General features: G+C 33.1%; 1 protein-coding gene across 3 annotated transcripts in view; it reads right to left on the bottom strand.

The window, feature by feature from the left end:
• LOC106465309 (E3 ubiquitin-protein ligase LRSAM1-like) overlaps positions 1-20,152 on the bottom strand; it is a 114,649-nt gene that overhangs the window by 28,554 nt on the left and 65,943 nt on the right. For all 3 annotated transcript variants that reach the window (XM_022393178.1, XM_022393177.1, XM_022393179.1), the window contains 6 exons: positions 19,920-20,007; positions 18,378-18,474; positions 15,354-15,424; positions 9,509-9,596; positions 3,078-3,165; positions 2,583-2,657 (listed from right to left, as the gene is read on the bottom strand). In XM_022393178.1, coding sequence (XP_022248886.1) covers positions 2,583-2,657; positions 3,078-3,165; positions 9,509-9,596; positions 15,354-15,424; positions 18,378-18,474; positions 19,920-20,007 — 507 coding nt within the window. The remainder of the gene's footprint in view (positions 1-2,582; positions 2,658-3,077; positions 3,166-9,508; positions 9,597-15,353; positions 15,425-18,377; positions 18,475-19,919; positions 20,008-20,152) is intronic.

Genomic DNA, 20,152 nt, shown 5'->3' with positions numbered 1-20,152 from the left:
CACAACCTGTCATTCCGGTACAAATAAAACTGCCGAAAGGTGACTGTATTGGCAGGTTTCAGAAATGTTTCCTGTAAGGAGAGAGACACACATACGGGATGATAAGAGTCAATCAAGGCCTTAATATCATCGAGATTAGAATAAAAACCTTGACAGTTCCACTGTATCAAAGTGGCCATTTTTATGTAGGTGAAGGAGAACAGGGTGGAGAACCCTTTGGTTTATGACCATGCAGTTTTTCTTTACTAGATGGAAGTCGATCGATCTCCATGGACCCTGCCCTTGATCGAGTGGGTAGATCTCTGTCATCACAGTGAGAATCCAATGACTGAGGATGTGATCAAATGATCATCCTGCATTTAGGGGCCAAAGAAGGACCCGTGTAGACACCAGAGGCTGGTGCCCGAGGAGGTTGACCCAGGCAGTCACTGGAAGGAATAGTGGGGACAGAGATTGGAGTACATGTAGACCTGTCAACTCTATTATCCATGGAGGGCAGAAGACTCCTCACATGGCGTGAAAAAGACTCAGATGCAGGCATGGAATAGTCTGTCTGCACCCCCACTGTAGCAGTGGAGTGTAGTGCAGTGGTACATGTGTGAGATGGAGTAGAGTACAATAGCTTCCGAGCCTCTCGATAAGAAATGTTGTGAACAGTCTTCAAACACTGTACCTCTTTCTCCTCCACCCACTTAGGGCAAGACCTAAAGTAAGAGGGGTGGGAACCACTTCAATTAACACAGTGAGGATCCAGTGGGCACTTGTAGGCATTGTGGTACTTGCCACCACAACGAGCACACATCACAGAACCATGACAAGATGTCTTTGAATGATCAAACCGCTGGCAATGGAAACATCAGAGAGGATTAGGAATATAGGGCCGTACCTTACAATTCAAATAACCCACCTTCACAATGATGGACGTGGCGATGAAAATGTCAAAATTAGAACTGAGGTCGGCACCAGAATACTATCTTGAAGAGTAGAGATTCGACGAACTCCTGAAACTCCTTGGCTGGAGGAAACCAGCAAGGATCTCCAAGTTGGGGATAGACTTTAAGTCCCTCTCGACAATAACTCCTCGTGAGTAATTCAAAGAAGCGTGAGGAGTAACCTCAATGGGTATATCCCCAATGGCCTTTGAATTCAATTTTGCACTGTGGTTTGCTGTCGATGTTTCAACCAAGATGTCTCCTGAATGGAGCTTCTTAACTGACTTTGGAGAGCCAGCAAACCCCTTTAAACCCTTCTGAATAAAAAAGGGAGACATTTGCCCTAAAGATTTATCGGATAGTGAATGCAAGACCAGAAAATGAGGTACAGGTCCTCCTTGTGGTGGAGACTGCTGTTCATAGTCTTCTAGGCATGGTCGTTTACCAATAAGCAGAGTTTTTACTATTTTTTTATTTGGATTGGGGGGGATCCATAATAAAAGAGAAAGATTCAGTGCCCACTGACCACACCCGCCATGGAGTTCTACAAGGGGATGCACTAGAATATCAAACTAGACACTGCAGCAATGCCAGGGTTTCGTGAGCACTATACCCAAACACCAGCATCAGACACAATGTCCATAACACCCGTTGAGAATGCCCAACACTGGTACTCAGTTGACCCTAGCCCGAGTAAACCAGTCAATTGACCCTGGGGGGGCACCCCAAGGCCACCTGTCCACAGGAATATAAGGCCAAAGTGGTGTGTTGCAGTGCCTCAGACACCACTCAACCACCAAGATCCTCTCCTCCCCTTCACGGATCACCACGCATGGCAAACACGTGGGTGGATGTTTAGATCCCAGAGGATGTAACTGAAAATACAGAACCTTCCCTGGGAGGTCCCCTCACCATGTACAGGAATCCATGTCAAGGGGGGACCGACAAAGGTCAGTTCATTGGACGACCAATCTCCCAATGAAGTAAAGCCAAAAATCTTCTCGTGGAGTACAGCTACCTGAAGCCTGTGTAAATGTGCTGATAGAACATATAACCTCTAAATATGTAATGTAGAATTCATAATGGAAAATTAATAACCAAACAGTGTTTGCAAAAATAAATAAAGCATTTTTGTAATGAAGTAATAAGTTTTGTAGCTGTGTAGAAATATAAAATATTTCCACTTTGGAATAACTCAACAAGTTACAAATATCACTATTGTATAATAAAGAGTAAAGTTGTTGAGAGAAAGCAATACAAAGTTATGGAAAAAGATTAAAATAAAACAGTTGAAGAGAGCACAAACTAAACACTATAACAGGAGAACTGCCAAACGAGAAGTGATAGTTTGGTATAATTAAATAGAGGGAGTCATATGCATCAAGAGAGTACATTGGACTCTTATTGGTGGAGGGTTGTTGCATGATGATTTGCATGCAAGATGTATTGGAATCAGTTAATTCAAGATGGGTGGAGCTTTAAGGCTTGTAGCATGTGAAAACAATTTTGCATATACAGGACAGCACTGAACAAGAATAGTTATTTATGTGAGAAGAGGTAATGTACTGTATCGGAATTATTGTTTATTCTTCAGGTTAAATTTCAATACATTTATTAGATCTCTCAACTTATTTTATGTAGTACACTTACCCTCTGAGTTAGTTCATTGTGTTTTTCATCACGCTTCAGTTGGAGAGTTTTGAATGCCTCTTTCTGGTAATGTTCCTAAGAAAAGGTATTAAATAAAAATCAGTGAATAACAAGATTTCATTAATACATTAGAATTTTTACTTTTTACCTTATAGGTAACATCCTTAATGCAAGTATAATAAGAAAGATTACGAAGAGAAAACATTATTACTACAAAAATAGAAGTACTGCTACATTAATAACAGAAAAAATCAAATACAACAGAAGAATCTGATAGAGTTAAAAACTCACAACATTCTTCTGGCCAAACAATTATAGTCCAAAAATATTTAAACACAGAAAAGATCCTTTATGATGTTCAAGTATTTATTCAAACATTTCTTATAAAATAATTATGTTTGAAAAGTTAGTCCTAAAAGTGATATAATAGAGATATATATTTTCTAATTCCTAGAGTTTGAGATTCAGTTACAAAATCAACACAACTTGGATTACCTCTTTCAGTAATTCAGACAACAAAACCTGCTGATCTTGGTCTCTGCTAGTCAAAATTTCTTCAATCTTCTTATCTGCTGCAAAAGAACTAAAGTAAAATGAAATTAATAGAAGTAAATGTAGTGATATTCAATTCAGGTAGTTAGACGAAGATGTTTATCTTATTTACCCAATCTCTCTTGTGTGACCAAAGTTATCCCTTGCATTTAAGTAAAAATGATAAATGCAAAATTTATATTGTATGAAGTGGTGTTTCAACTGGGTGAGCTTGGGATTGACTGATTACACACAGACTTGTAAAAAAACTGAAGTAGGTTACTGAAACAGTTTGAAAGTCCTACAATTTTTTTTTAATAAGATCAAGTTAATACTTTGATGACGATCTAACTGATTTGCAAGTAGGTTGTGTAACTCTCATGAAAGTTCTTTACAAAAATAAAGCTAGTGGATGAAATTGTTAAAAATTTGACATGAACTTTCCTAAAAGTATGTAGTTTCAGAAAAATATTTAATTTTTATTTTTTCTACAGTTTTAATAAAAAATTCATTATTTAATGTACTTAATTGCACACGGACTCTGAATAGTTCACCTGCAAGGTGATTTTTATATTGAGTATAAAGATACTATTTATTATCTTACAGTTTTCAAATTTCATTTGCATAAATTCAAGAGTTTCCAAAATGAATATCAAAAGTTTTTGAAGTAAATGATTATAAGTTATTTTCCATTTTCTCTACCATATCACTAACTCTAGCTATTATAATCAATGTACAATGCATTGAAATGTTTAAAATTAAGAAATTTAAATATGTACTTAACTTTTATCACTTCATTGAATAATCTTAAAATATCTTCTTTGGGGTCATATGTGAAATTTCACTTGTAGTTTATTTTTAATGTTTTATTTAACTTTCTGATTCTTAGTCTTTTATTATCTATGCCAAAACGTCACCTGGTGCCTGTGGGCCATTATTACGTACTATTTGGGAGAGATGCATTATTCACTGGCGAAATGTTTGGCGCATGTCCTATGTTAAGTCTTGACAAGATAGGAAGGAGATGAATAAGTAAACTTATAAAAATCATTAAAACTTTCAGATATGAATTTTACAACACAAATAATGCATAATTAACTAAAATATAGAAGTAATACTTAAATGCAATTTAATTATCTATCCATCTAATATGTATACAGCAAGAAAGTAAAGCCAAATGCTAAGGACCCGTACATCACATGTACAAACTCATACACTGTTAATGTTTCTTGCCATAGTTACCTAAATAGCAGGAAATATGCTCTTTTTATTGATTATAAGCATGCCATTCAAGTTAAAACTATCGCTTAGCAACATTGCTTTTACTTTGAAAATGGACGGGGCTTATATTGGACTGAGAAATATTTTTCAATGGTTTTCTCAACTCTAGTTCTTGGAATGTATTTAAAGTACTTGTTAACAAGCTCTGTATCTTGTACTTTAATCGACTGAAGGAAGGCAGTCTACATTCTCATACTTGTCTCTCCTATATCCACTCTAAAGTTGAGATTTTTAACCATGGTTGTGATATGTGCTGAAGTTTTGAAATAAAGGAATAAAACTTTGAATTATAAAGTATTTGATGATAATAATCTTATTAAAATTCATTTATAGTAAAGAGATTTAATTATATTTTTGAACATAACTCAGTAACATGCACAGAGAGAGGTTCAAAAATGTTGTCATCATCAAAGGGTTAAACTTTTTCCCCATGTGTGTATTTAATTCTACAATGACTTATTGAATTACTTGAAACTCATTCAAAACCAACTGGATGGTTTCTGAACATGACAACAACAAGTCCTTAAAATTTACAAAGACTAAGTTTCTCACATATCATCTAATATTGATTGCCCAATTAGATAATCCAATAACTGGTTATTCAACAACTCTAGTACAGTCACAACTACTACTACTATGCTTATCACTACTACAAACTATAAAATTCAACTTTGAGAAGCTATGGGAATATTATTAAATGATTATATCTTGCTGAGTATACTTGAAAGAAAGAGGAAATTCTAACATACATAAATATTATTGAATGTAGGCTAATGTAAAGTAAATGCTAAAATTTCATAAAAGTTCAAATTGTAATGATTTGTCTTTTGGGTGACTTTGATATTATTGCTGACAATAAAAATTATTTAGGATACACACTAGTTATAAAATATCCAAACAACCCATTTTATGAGTATTTAAAGCATATCAAAATAATAAAATAGAGAAATTACAAAAACAAAATTAATTATAAGATTTAATAAATATAAAAAACTAGTAGAATCACAGAAACATTATAACTTTACAATACTTTGTGACAATATCTATCACTGATTTAACCCTATCACCACGGGCATCCTTTACTGCACATGACACAAGGTTTTAGTGACTTACATTCAAAATTTTATTAATCTATTTTTTGTTTCTGTTATACAAATTAGTGTAGCATGAAAGTTTAGCTAATAATCCATATTTTAATAGCATACAAAATTTAAGCTCTTAATTTTATAAGGTAATATTTTAAAAAATCCTTAATTCCCCTAGCATGACACATTTTCTATAGGCATCTTCTCTTCTCCATTTTAGCCATCACCCCTCCAATAACTATGAAATTCAATGTAAATTACTCACTATAAATTGTCATTGCTCAGACAAACCATAACTTTTATATCCTTCATTTTTGTTTGGTTACAGAGCCATCAAATAGAAAATCAGACTCCCCTTGCCACACCCACCTATTACATCCTTTCTTTCAGGATTTGTTAATAGTTCTCTCTTATGTTTAATTCTATATTATCTATAATTAATAGAAAGACAAGGTTTTCACGTGTCAAATAAGGTATTGTATAAAAGTTGTTTTCTGAATGCAGAAATGTCAATTTTAGCACAAGCTTTGTTCCCACAGGAAAGATAATGACTAGTTTGGTTGAATTTGTAATGGCTCTTGTCGGATTGTTAGAAAGGCAGAAAAATACTGAGAGTTAGGGGAAATTGTCTACTTTTTGCATGTTATCAGTCTATGTTCTGTGGTGCATTATTTAATTAAATAACAATTATTTAATGCATTACTACCATTAGTATAAAAAAGTATGGTTAAGTGTCATCAATCATCAACAGAAATAAAAAGACGACGACCCAGGTAAGTACTTTATTTCTTGTTTTTCATGTTTATTCTTTATTTATTATTATAAAAGTAACTTAAATGAAAAATAAGGATCTCTTTAGGTTAGATTAGATAAAATAAATAATAATAATATAATAAAAATGTTTTACAAGGCACGCATGCAAGCAGCTTGTGGGTAACATAATTCAATAACATAATGTGAGCTCAATGTTCCCCCAAGTGATTTGCAACTTATAATAGACACGGTTCAATATATTCACAGACAAATCTTTTTCTTAGTTTACTTAAAATACTTCACACAAAAAATATGATTTTTTGCATGTTGAAAGAGTTGTAATGTTTACTGAAAAACTGCCAAATTTTGTGAAGTTATATGTCCTATATTAAAAGTAGGTAGTATCAAACCTATAAAGACTTTATATGAGTACAAAAAAGTCACATGATTGGTAAAATTGACTGAGCCCATATTGAGAGAGTTAATTGATGAGATAATAACCAATATCATTAAAAACTGATGTTCTAAGTTGGTTCTAGTATGGGTTTTGTTATCTAGTGCAAGCTGTGATATTGGTTAAAACTCCTGTTCTCAACTGGTCATACTATCAATCTTATTATTCAGTTTAAGCAATGATATCACTCAAACTTCTGTGCTCACTTGATCACATGGATTATGTTATTTAGTGTGACATGGGATATTACTCAAAACTTGTGTTCTCAGCTGATCATAGTACGAGTTTTGTTATCTAGTGTAAGTTACAATATTATTCAAAAATTATGTTATGTTTTTAATAGTGTAAGCTAATATTATTTAAATCTGATGTTCTCACTGGTCTTATTATGGATTTTATCTAGTTTGAACTATTATGCTCTGCAATAAATATTTAATGAGCACTTGTACTTGTGAATCTTGTCTGAACACAAAATTTGCAAATTCAAGTTGTGATTGTTTTTTTTCTTTTACACATATAATTTTAGTTAGTACAACGTCTTTAGAAGTATGGAGGTAGAATGCAGAAATGATTCACTTTGTCCTAAGATAAGTCTGAAAATGGTATACTACTAAAAATTGACCAGCACTTAAAGAAACCAATCACAAACTTAATATTTCAGCTTTGAATAAAGTTAATCCTTTCTGCACAGATTGGGGTCAAAGTATGCATATCACAACTTTTTCCAAAGTTACATTCAGAATTTAATTAATTAACTTTATTATCAAATTATGTCAAGAAACTTGGCATCATAACATAGTTTATATTTTTAAATTTAAAAGGAAATATTTAAGTAAATTCTCAATCTTCACTTCTTTGCGACATATCTCTCTGCTCTTAATTCTCCATTTTAGATTTTATTTCTTCCCTTATATGGGTTTCAGAATGTCCAACAAATAGAAACACCGACAGGCCAGAACTTAATATAAGAACTTCCCACCTTCTTTATTTTCTGAGATACCAATACATTTGTTAAACCCATCATGAAGTTCTTCCCAACTATTCATGCTTTAGAAATTACTTATTTACTCATGCTTACTTGTAAATGGTACATATTTATAGCCAACAAAAAGGCTCTTTTGTGAACTACATGATTATGACATCTTTATATCAGTTTGTTTGTGTTTTAAAATGCACATTTTAAAGTAACATAAATTGTTTTTCAGACAACCAACTTAGTGAGAAAAATGTAAGATTAATGAAGACCAGCTTCCAAGATCAAAAGGCCTCAATCCTACAGTGTAAAATATATTTATTATGTAATTTTTGTATTTTTTGATAAATAATTTTTAACACAAATAACTAAAATGTAAAAATTAAAAACTCAGTAAGTTAGATAAAAGACACAAATGAAAAACATTGAAAAATTTTTTCACCATAAATAATGTATGAGGAGCATGTGTAATTAGACACTATTTGACTTAACCTGAAGTTTAGTTCCCTCTATGCACATTCATTGAGTGATTTATTGCTACTTGTTGTAATTAGATATGGTTCAAATAGTAGTGAAACAATAAAATCAAATAAAAGCAACTGTAAAAAGTAAAGAAGCCTAAAGCTTTTAGGATAAATGATTTTAAGTGTTACACTTTGCAAAATTTGGTAAAAAGGTATTTTTGATTTAATTTCATATTTCTCAACTTTCACCACAGATGATTTCACTGTAGTTAGAGTTAGGGTAGAGAAAATAAAAATACAGTTTCACTGGAAAAACTTTTGATATTCATTTAGGAGGTTCTAGAGGTTATGCAAATGAAATAAAAAAAAAACTATAAGATGAAAATTTTTTTAAACTTAACATGAAAATCACCTTACACTCAGACTAGTCAGAAAATATATCTAATAAATTTTGAATTATAGTAAACATTAATTCTGCAATACTGGATCAGTCCAAAGGTTTGACCTTGTGCATGTAGGGTTAAATAAACACATGGTTAAAGTGATGATATTTAAAAAAAATTATCTTCGACTAACTGTGAATAATATTCTTTTAAACCAAAACATGATATCGGAAACAATTTACCTGTTTAAAATTTCAAGTTTAAAAATATTTTCCAAACAAAAAACAAAAGGGAAAAATGAATGCAAAATCAATATTTCTCATATATTAGAGAATATAAAAATGAATACTCTAAATGTTATTACAATGATTTTCTCTAACATTCAATTCTTTGTGTCTGACCAGTTTTATCTATGAATTGTTTCTCAATGTCAGAAATAACATTTAAAACACACTTAGCACATATATTCATTAGATTGTTTTATTTTTAATTTTCTAAAATGGTTTGTGAAAAATAATTTCGTTTGGTATTAAGTATTTTCATCCTATATATGACATATACGGTAAACAACTACAATAGAAACCACTAAGTCCAGACACAGCTAACCCTATATTTGTAACTGCTGACCATATCTAGAGTAACTAGTCAGCAGTGCCCTCAGTCTATAATTGCCGGATTGACTGTCACAGTTACAATATTCCCATAGCAGCATAAAAGAGTTAACTTATTAATCAGAAATTTCACAAACACATTTGTTAATTTCAAATATATCAGTTCTATATCATTCTTGAATGTTCTGTGATTAAAATGTATGACATTAGGGAAACTTCTCCAAGTTTTATTCAGATAAAAACAGAGTAGTTCTGTAATAGACAAGTTATTCTAAAATATTTCTACCATTTCATTATATTAACAATATATATATGTGTTTAAGCATTTATGGGAGTTTTTCAGTCCATAATGTGAAATATTAAAAAGTTATAAAAAGATCTTATTTTCTACCTTTCTTGCATATCCTTCATCACTTTCTGCTTATTGGCTTGACTTTCTCTCTGTTGCTCCTCATTTCTTAACAAATCTGTCATTGATTCTGTAATTATTTGTGTAAGAAAAGTATCTTTTTAAAAAAATTGTGCAAACTTATTCTATTTCTATACAGCCCACACTCAGAATAAAATATGGTTACAAATACATTTTAAATTAATTTTATTAAATAAAATAAAAGAAATTTTGTCCACTCTTTGAATTTAATACTGGACTCACTTTCTCTCACAAATGGTGAAAACTGCAAAACTAACCAAAAAATTGCTTTTAACCTTTCAACTGCTACATAAATGTGTCGTGTGTGATGATGCTATGCTACATCCACGTGTGATGTTGCTGTGATTAATAAGAGCAAAAAGTTGACTTATCACATCATAAATGATTATATTAATCATTTTTATTAAAAACTTTGGAGTTCGTGATAATCAGCAAAATATGGAACAATACAAAATGCTACACCAAACACACTGCACATGTATCTGGACTCTGTTGCTGCAAATGTGGCAATGCTTGTAGGATAGGTACCATTTTGAAGCTGTTGGTGTAACTAAGGATAGAAAATACCTCTGTAAGGCATATAGGCCTCTCTTTTGCTGGTGGGTTAAATAGTCTTCCTTGTTAGAGTTTGCATGTTGTAATTGAAAGGTCTGTAATGGTGGGTGATCAGTCTGAGTCATCAGTTACAGAGCATGTGAACTGAATAAAAATATATCAATACAACAACAAAATAATTTCTTATACCATTTCACTGCCTTTTTAAGGCAAGAAATTAAACTCGGTATCACATCTGACCTACTGCTCCCACGTTTTTAATTACAAAACACACTTCGGTTTCTTTATTCTCTCACCAGTGTGATAATCTTTCTTTGCAGTTTCAACCATTACATTTGTATGAAGTGTAGTGTAGTCAACATATAAACTTATTACCTTTCCATTTCAATGTGCTTGGTTTTAAGCTCACCATTATTTTAAGTTTATCATTTAGGACTGTTAACTCTTTTTTTCTGCTTTTTTTTACAATCAGTTAATTGATGAAGTTATTCTGTCAAGTGAGGTCCACGTGGGCAAAACATTCATGGGGAATTCAAGTGGGGTTCTTCGTTTTTATCGATTGATGAAGTTATATTGTCTAGTGAGATCCACCTGGGCAAAAACATCAAGGGGAAACTCAAGCTGGGTTTTGACAAAGTGACCCATTGATGAAGTTATATTATCTAGTAGTCCCCCTGAGCAAAGACATTCAGGGGAAAACACCTTAAAATTTATTAAGATATTTTGTCTAGTGTGGTCCACCCAGGCAAAAACAACCAGGGAAAACACCTTGTATAAATGAATAAGTGATTTTGTCAAGTGAAGTCCACATGGGCAAAAACACCCAGGGTTAGTGCCTTTTATAATTGATCAAGGTGGTTCGTCTAGAAGTAGTTTAACCAGCTTAGCCCTCTTCTCACTAAGTGGATAAACATGAGTATTGGAAAGTAAATATTGAAACCCACTCAGGAGGAAGCCTCCATGGTCCACTAGAAATTGGGAGTGGTAAAGACTCCCATGATACACTAGAAGAAAAAAGGGGGAACAATGCAGTGGAGTATCCAGAGACTGTGCAATTGTTCCTATGATTTCCTATTTTGAATAGCAGGCCCAACCCCAATATATGCAAAGAGTCGACAGGAATGGGCAAAATTCCCCTTCTGCTTTACTCATGAAGTCCATGAGTGATGGTCCACCATAGATTGAAATTGATTGATATCTAGAACATATATATACACAGACACACACAGTGCCAGTGGTCTGACAGAAACACCCCATCTCAACAGTGAGTGTTATAGTCACTTTAAACTAGTGCAGATTTGAGGTAAAGCATGCCTGATCAGGTAACCCCTGCCGCAAGGTGGGATCCACAGAGATGTTACAATTAGAAAAGCTAAAAGAAAGGAAGTGAACAGACTTATTACAGTCAAAGGTGAACGGATGGGTGTAGAATTGTCATGGAAGGAAGATGATATCCTCAAGAGAAAGAAACAGCCAAGTTGTGCAGATAATGTGCAACAAAGGATGGTGAAGGCAAGCAGCCAATGGCATAGTGATATGATGAATTTGATGAAAAGAAATGATGTGGAGACAGCAACCTTCCAAGGACAAGTCTGGATACGTCAGCCTTAGAAGTTGACAAACCCAACCAGTGAGAGTAACAGGTGACTGATCACGGAAAACACAAGGGTTCCAGGGAATAAACAGTTGGGAATGCTAACTCCAAAAGGAGGCAGTACAAGTCACATAACACTTCAAGAAGTGAATCAAATAATGAAGCCTATCCGGATCACAGCAGAAGTACAGTTGGAAAATTGAAGGTAAGGAAATGGTGATAAAACCAAACCACATTCCCGGGCAACATAGGTCTTGGGGGGGAAGAACCAGTCAGAATAGATGATAACATAAGAGGAATGGCATAAATATCCAAATGACGATGACTACAAGCACGGAGAAGGAGGAAATATGTCTTAAGGGAAAGATGGTACAAGGAACATGTAACAAGAGGTTCAAAGGAAGAACGAAAAGTGGCATATAGGACCACATTAAGATCCCAATCTGTTAAAACAAAGAAATGTGGATAACAGACAATACAAAAGGAATGGAAAAAGAGGGAAATAACAGGGGAGAAGAAAACCTTACAGAACTGATAGAAATGGAAGGTGTTCAACAGGGTGGCCTAATAACTAGATACCATCGAAATGGACAAACCCTGGTCAAACAGATCAAATTGGAAGGTAGACAAATGCTTTTGGTAAACGGTTAAGGATGAAGACCGGATGGTTTTGGAAAGAAAATACGAGACTCAAGGAGTCAGGTCCAGGGGTGAGGCAATGGACCTGACAAAAGCCAAGTGTGAAGACAGAGTTTGGTGACATCAGGATGAACAATGTCTGATCGAGTTTGATGGAGGAGCGTCCAAGACGGAGGTAAGTCCAGGGGATATTGCACAAGGCTAAAGCAGAGAGAACCATGGCTGAGCAGGCCAATATGGAGCAACAAGCAGGACTAGACAAGGGATAAAACTCTGGATAGGAGTAAGCATAAATGTGAAGTTCCCTCCAAACCTGACTGAATGCATCTATTTTGAGAGCTAATGGCTGTGGGACAGGAGACTAAAAGGAAGGAAGTCTGGTGTTCTAGTGAGTGGAAAAGGCATCAATATGAGATATTCCAAGTTGAGATCACACCCACAGAAAGACCTGTGAATGAATAGACTACTCTGTGGGGAGAACCTGGTTAGAACGAGATACGCAATTGGCAACCAAATTCACAACACCAGAAACATGACAAGCCAAGACCATCATGTGGTGATCGTGGGCCCAGTAAAGAAGATACAGAGTCTGGAAACACAGAGATCTGGATTTGGTTTCACCTTGCTTGGCGAGATAACTGATGACATTGGAATTGTTTAATTGTACCATAACCACCCATCCTCTCAGGAGTGGAAGGGAATGGGTTAAAGCCTGATAAACTGCTAAGAGCTCAAGGATGCTGGTCTTGTGGGCAATCTCCTTGACCAACCATAGACTAGAAATCTCTTGTGAGTTGAGAAAAGCCCCCTAACCCACCAAAGGTGCATCCATGAACAGATATAACTCCAGACAAGGTGAAGGGATGGGAACCCCCACCATGGTCTGGTCCCTGTCAAGCCACCAAGGAAGGTCAGCCCCAATTACGGAAGAAAGGGTAACAGGATGGTCTAAGAGATTGAGGGAGAAGTTCCACTGAAGTGAATGCATGCGAGCTTAATTTATGGGAATGGGAGCTTCCCTAAAAGGGATAGAACCTCTTGCACCATGAGAATGAGAGGTTAGGGCCTCCATTACTGTTTGCTCCATATCCCTGAGCCAAAGAGGAGAAGGCTGGGCAAAACCGAAGTGTGAATTGAATAAAATCCCCAAGTGAACCAGGTATTGTGTGGGATAAGAATAGACTTCTCCAGCTTGATTAGAAAACCCACCCATGCTGCTTCCTGGAGAAGTAAACATGTGTGATTGTCTGACCAAGCATGGGAAGAGACGAGCAGGAGCTAGTCCTCCATGTAATGGTGAGTTTGAAGACCCAATGATTGAGGTGACAAGCAAATGTGCAAACCACTCAACAAAACACATAAGAAGCTGAAGAAAGACCGAACGACAGTGCCCTGAACTGGAACACATGAACTTTATGGATGAACTGAAGAAAACAACATGACTCTGGAGCAATCAGAATGTGAAGATAAGCATCGGTCACGCCGAATTTGGTCATCCAGAGTCCCGGGATAAACACCCAGTGAAGCGAGAGGTAGGACTCCATAGTGAAGCAAGGGAGGTTCAGAAAGGAATTCTATCGAGACAGGTCTATAATTGGTCCCTAATTGCCCATCTTCTTGCTCAATAGCTCCTTTGTGCAGGAGGTCTTGAACAGCTTCAGAAAGACAAATGAGAGAGGAACAATCCTGAGGAGGAGGAAAGGGTGGGGACAAGAACTGCAGGCAAAAACCATTCAATAGAACCAGCAGACATCCCAGAATTGTCATGAAGTGCCACCACATGGCCAAAAAGTGGACCAATTTGTCCCTCACTGGCCTGGAAACCTCCATCATGTCACTGATAATGTTGGCTTCTGGTCGAATGGGTGTGGTAAAAACGAGGATAGGGATGGGAATGCCTGGAGGGAGGTAAGGGTCAGGGTGTGGAAGCAGGAGGCGGGAAACCAAGACAGGAGAATTCTGGGAGGAACAGGAGGAGGAGACAAATGCATGGCCAAGGAAGTTAAGGTAGAATGTAACCTAGTCGCATCAATGGTTTCACATAGAAATTGGCCTGACGGAGATCCCATAGGGAGGAAAGGGGTAGAAACAATACTTTGGGGGCAAACAAGGATCGAGGTAGCTTTCAGTGAAAGGTGGTAAGACTGTTTCGGAAACATGTTTTATAATTATTTCCAAAACCTTTCCCACAACTGATATAAGACTAATAGGCCTACAATTACTGGGACAATTTTTATTACCTCCCTTGAGGTGCATGATGTTTGAAATAATAGTACTGTTGATGATATTTGGTATAAATGACACACCAGCAAAAGTTTTTCTTCTCTCTTTTAAGGTATATATTCTCAGTTCACCATTACATATTCCTGGTCATTGTATAACCCTTCTCTTTTTTTTTATGTTCACATTTCACAGAAAATACATATATTTCATACTATATACAAGTGTCTCAATTTCACTGGATAAGGTAATTTATAGTGCAAACAACAAATAAAGCAGTTAAGAACAGTGTCTCAATTTCATTAGATAATGTACCAAAACAGATAAGTATATATCAATAGAAAGGAAATTATTATAAAACAGCACTTTCAAGTCTGTAAATATGTATAAAGAAAGAACCAGACCATAAACAATAATGACTGAAATAAGATCAAAGTAAACACCACCAAGGAACAAGATACAATATGAGATATTACAAAACATATTCTGGAACATTTTATATATAACAATTTAGCTTGTACTGTAGAATTATTTATCTTGTTTTTTCACATACTGATTCATCTGGATAATTTAAAAATATAACAGAAAAGTGGTGACAAAATAGCCCATTTTGAATACTATGAAGTGCAACCTGTAACAATGGTTAAAAAGCATACTTATTTATAGGTGGAGGTGTGTTAGATCTACATAATACATTGTTCCTTTCTGAGGTTAGCTTTAAAATGTTAACACTACTACATAAAATCAAACACAAAATTTAAACCCAACAACTGTAATTTGTGCAAGTGTAGTAGGTACCAAGAATATGTTTCTTGTGAAGATTTTCTTGTTCTTCTTTCTTCACAGTAAATAACTCTTCTATCTCTTGCCTGAAAAAAATAATGGATTAAAAAATTTAGATCATTTTTGATTTGAAAATGAACTGTGAATAAAATTTATTAAATCCTAAATTGTGAATTAAGTTTTGTGACATATTTACTACCATATTTATTTGCTGATGTAATTATAAATAAGCCCAATGAAAAAAAAAGGATAGTTTAGATAATAATTACAGTAGCTCAGTTTACTAAAGGATACACTTCTTGTTCAAAATATATTTAGAAATAAGTTAAGATTGGAAAATTTTTGTAAAATCAACACAAAATCACTTTGACATTCAATGTTTATACATTAAATGTTAAAGTGGAGACACTGCTCTGAAACAAGCTGTGTTATCATTAAAATTTAAAGTCTGGCTAAATTGGTGCTAGAAAAGGTAGGTACAATTTAAAAACTTCTAAAAAGTTTTCCCTAAATTACTTTAAAATGTTTGTTTTGGCCTATCTAAGTAAAAGAAAATATTAGGCACTACAACTGTTTAAACAAAGAATGTTTTTTAATTATAATTCAAACCATTTTGAACGAAACAAGTACAAGTCAGAGAAACTTACCAACATAAAGTACAAGTTTGTAAAGCATAGAATAAAATAGTGGTTTGGGCTTGAAATGTGAATAACTCACAAAACTAAATATATATATAATATTATTTATTTCCTTTTTTTTTCTCTGTTAAAGTTATACAATGTGCTATCTGTACTGTGTCCATAGTGGGGAGTCAAACCTCAAAACACTCAAGCTTACTTCTGAGCCACCATGGGACAAACAGTAGAAAGAAAATTACATATTACACAGAGGAAACTACAGCTTAAAGTTTTAACAACTCTAATTTCTGTAACTTCAGGTTGAGTAAATCTATTTTGAAAAGGGGTAAAATATTGCTCTCATAATTTGGTGTGCAAATAATATAGAAAACAGACTAACTTAGTGTTCTTATTTAAAGGGCTGAGAAATGGGTTACACATAAAACATCTACCTATTAAAAGTAAAAAATTTTGCAAAAGAAATAACTTCAAAGATCTTAAGAGGAGTGTTATAAATGGCTATTTTAACTAACATACATTTAAAAATTTGTCTTAGCCTAAAAATAACACAAAAACAGACACAGTGCAGACAAACCTTTAAAATTTCAAATTAGATGAATCATTTACTAAACTTAAAATATTCAGACTATAAAAGCTCAACCATTATAATTTTGACCAACAACAAAAATACTTTGCAAAAATCTTTTAAAAGGTAAACTCATAATTTGAAGTTGGACTGATCTAACATGAATCAATATACTTGAAGGAATACAGATAACGAGAATAGCGCTTGTTAGTACTGGTTTCATTTAGCCCTATGTGGATGGGAGGGTCAATGTGCACACTTGTCACAGCCGTTTTACAGAGTAATATTCAAAATGTAGTTAAATTACTTTACTGACATCAAAACATAGCTTATAATTTAATGTTTAATATAAGTTTTAAGTTCTTAATCTCAAAAGGAAAGACTTAAATATGTTCTCAATCTTCACTTTTCTGTATCATGTAACACTTCTTCCTTCCAAATTGCCTATTTTAGATTTTCTTTCTGTCCTATGATCTTCTGAATTTAACATAAAGTACACTTGCAATATAGATGTTGCTAAGACAAATTTACATCTTTCAATCTTCTTGCTTTATTGAGATATAAATGAGAAAGTCAAACCCACATGTCATAAACTCCTATTACATACTGTCTTATAAAAAAATGGCAATAATTTTTTATGACATTTGCTCTTGGATTATTTATAATCAATAAAAAGAAAAGGTTTCAATTTACTAAATTACCTATAAAGGTAGCTAGTTCTAACGACAATGTCTGAATTATTTGGCTTACTGTTTCATTCTTTGCTATTGCTGATATCATATTGACCAGCTAATGGAATTATATCAACCCATGTACAGTTTAGTTAGAAAGCCAGTTAAATTATAAAAGTTATAGGACAATGACATTATATCTGTTGAGCATGTTAATATTTTGTGTTCTAAACTGAATATTTGAAATAAATACAAATTACTACCAACAGACCTACAGGGTTAACTTTTGTCAGTATTTTGAGAGTAAAAAAAGTAAAAAAAAAACACATGCAAGTTCTAAATTTCTTGCTTTATTTATTTATTGTTATAAAAGTAATCAAAATGTAAGAAAGTTTAAATGAAAAACAAACTAAAAAAATACTCGTGATAGTACATGCACATCACAAGCACAACATGACTAATTTCATTGTACATGCTAGTAACTTTATCCTTTGTTTACAAAGTTGCCACAGAGATAAGTTGCTTTTACCAAACTCTAAGTACACAATAAAGCTATAAATCTAAATGACTAGAGATTTGAAAGGTATTAGTCTTGGCTGTAAAAACAAATAGTGTATAATTGTTTGTTACAATATGCAGTCAGTATAGAAAGATAAAAAAGGTAATTTAGATTTATTTAATATTTTTCATCTTTTCATTTTACTCTGCATTACTGACTCACTACAGTTAGTGTTAAGGTAGAGAAAACAACAGATAAAAATATAGTTTTACTGAAAAAACATCAACAAAAAAACAAGATATCCTTTTAGGAGGTTCTAGAAGTTATGGAAATAAAATATAGTGTAAGATGCAAAAAAGTAAATTCTGAATTATAATATACATTGATGGGCTCACTTTAACTGACAGACCCTGTGTACATAAGGTTAATATAAATATAGTACAATATAACAAAAACACGTATACTTTTATATATTTATATAAATTATATAATGCTTATGTTACTTTTAACATCTAAAGGAAAGAGAACATAATAACAGTATGCATATTTTTGAGAAAGTTATTCAAATTATTGTAAATATTTTTAGATTAATAATAACAATACACTCTGGAAACTTAACATACTAATTTTTTAAACTAGAAAATATTATATTTAAAATTAACTTACTTTTCTTTCTCTAGAGCTTCTAAAAGTAGATCTTTGTTATTTACTTTATCATTCAAAGTTAGAAGTTGTTCTATCAACTGGGTTGAGTGGTCTTCCACTGTGTACAGAACAGTAAAATAATAAAAAAGCAAGGAAAAATAATTATAATTTATGAAGAATACTCTTATTTTTAATTGAGATTATGTAATTGTATGAAATTAAACTAAAATTTAAGATCTGATCCTTCACAGTTATTATACAGAAGCGAGGTAAGAACATAAAATTTGCAATTACTGCAAAAAACATACGAGAAATCATACTTTTCATGCATAAATTACTGAACATTTTATTTTACAAGTTCAACACGTTTAATTCTGATGCTTTATATATATCTCTTGCTCAGGTTTGGTCAATCATGATTACATTTAAATTTTAGAATTACCATTTAGGCTCCATTAGGTTTTCAAACACACTTTTCTAAACTATATATGCAACAATTCTATGACTTTGTTGGTTACAGGGTCTCTTATATAAACACAAGTCACATAAAATCTAAACCAAAAAATATCATCAGTATTGCAACTAATCCCATTAATTACTGCTGGGGTTTCATCTGTATTTTATGTAGAAAATGAGTGATGTTTTTGTTCTGTCCTTTAAACCCAAGCATTAAACAGGCAAAAACATAGTTACTCAAATTGAAGCATTATATGTACTCCCTTGTAGTGAATGGTATAAAAGCAAATCAGTAATTCCAGGGTTAAGTATTTCTTTTCTGAACAAAACATTGTTTAATTATTATACTGTGTCTCTTGCATATCTTTGAGACTATGACTTGATTATCAGCATGAAATTTTTATAATTTCAAAAACTTTCATTTAATTTCTGTAATTTATTGACAATAAATAATTCTAATCCACTTTCACAGACAAAGTTAAACTTATTGAAATACGAAAAAAGAAAGAAAAAATTCATGTTCCCTTTAAATCTTTGGCTGAAATATTGTACAGACAAGACAAATTTTACTTCAGATTTCAACACAGAGTAGATATTTAAATTCTTGTTTAAAAGAAAATTGAGGCAGAGAGGACTGTCCTTTATTGGAAACTTTAAGTTCTGGACAAATTTCAAAGCTGCAAACATCTTTAAAAAAGTAAAAAACAAAAACACAACAAATAACTGTTAAGTACAGCATATTATTGCCAATGTTTCAACAGATTTTTCATTGTTAAGTACAGCATATTATTGCCAATGTTTCAACAGATTTTCCCCCATTTAATAGCCTTTCATACAGACTTTGTATTCAACATGATTGATAATAACATAGATATATGATGACCTAATTTTTATACCGTACTGTCTCTCACGAAACCACATATTTAAAACTAACATCTTTAACAGAACTTTACATACAAAGAAAAGTTATGCTTGTTGAATAGATCAAGATTATGGATTTTTATTATTTCTGCATCATCTTAACATACAAGTGGAGTTAAAAACATCTAGTGTGTTAACAAAACACTAGGTTTCTGGACAGTGCAAAACTTTCAGTATTAAACTTACATTGTGATAAAGAAGACAATAAAAACTGCTTTTCTCTGTCCTTTTTTATTTGAATCAATCCAATTTCTTCTTGCATTCTATCTTGCTCCTGGAAAAAATTCTTGATTAATGAAATAATTTTTAAAATTTTATATACACACAGTTGAATAACCCAAAAAATAATAAATTACTACATCAATACCACAGACTTCCATTATAATTTATCAAACTCAGTAACTAAGTTGTATTTCAGT

Source organism: Limulus polyphemus, unplaced genomic scaffold (assembly GCF_000517525.1).
Source record: "Limulus polyphemus unplaced genomic scaffold, Limulus_polyphemus-2.1.2 Scaffold1903, whole genome shotgun sequence".
Classification (NCBI taxonomy): Eukaryota; Metazoa; Arthropoda; class Merostomata; order Xiphosura; family Limulidae; genus Limulus; species Limulus polyphemus.
This window is presented reverse-complemented; position numbering and strand designations above follow the sequence as displayed.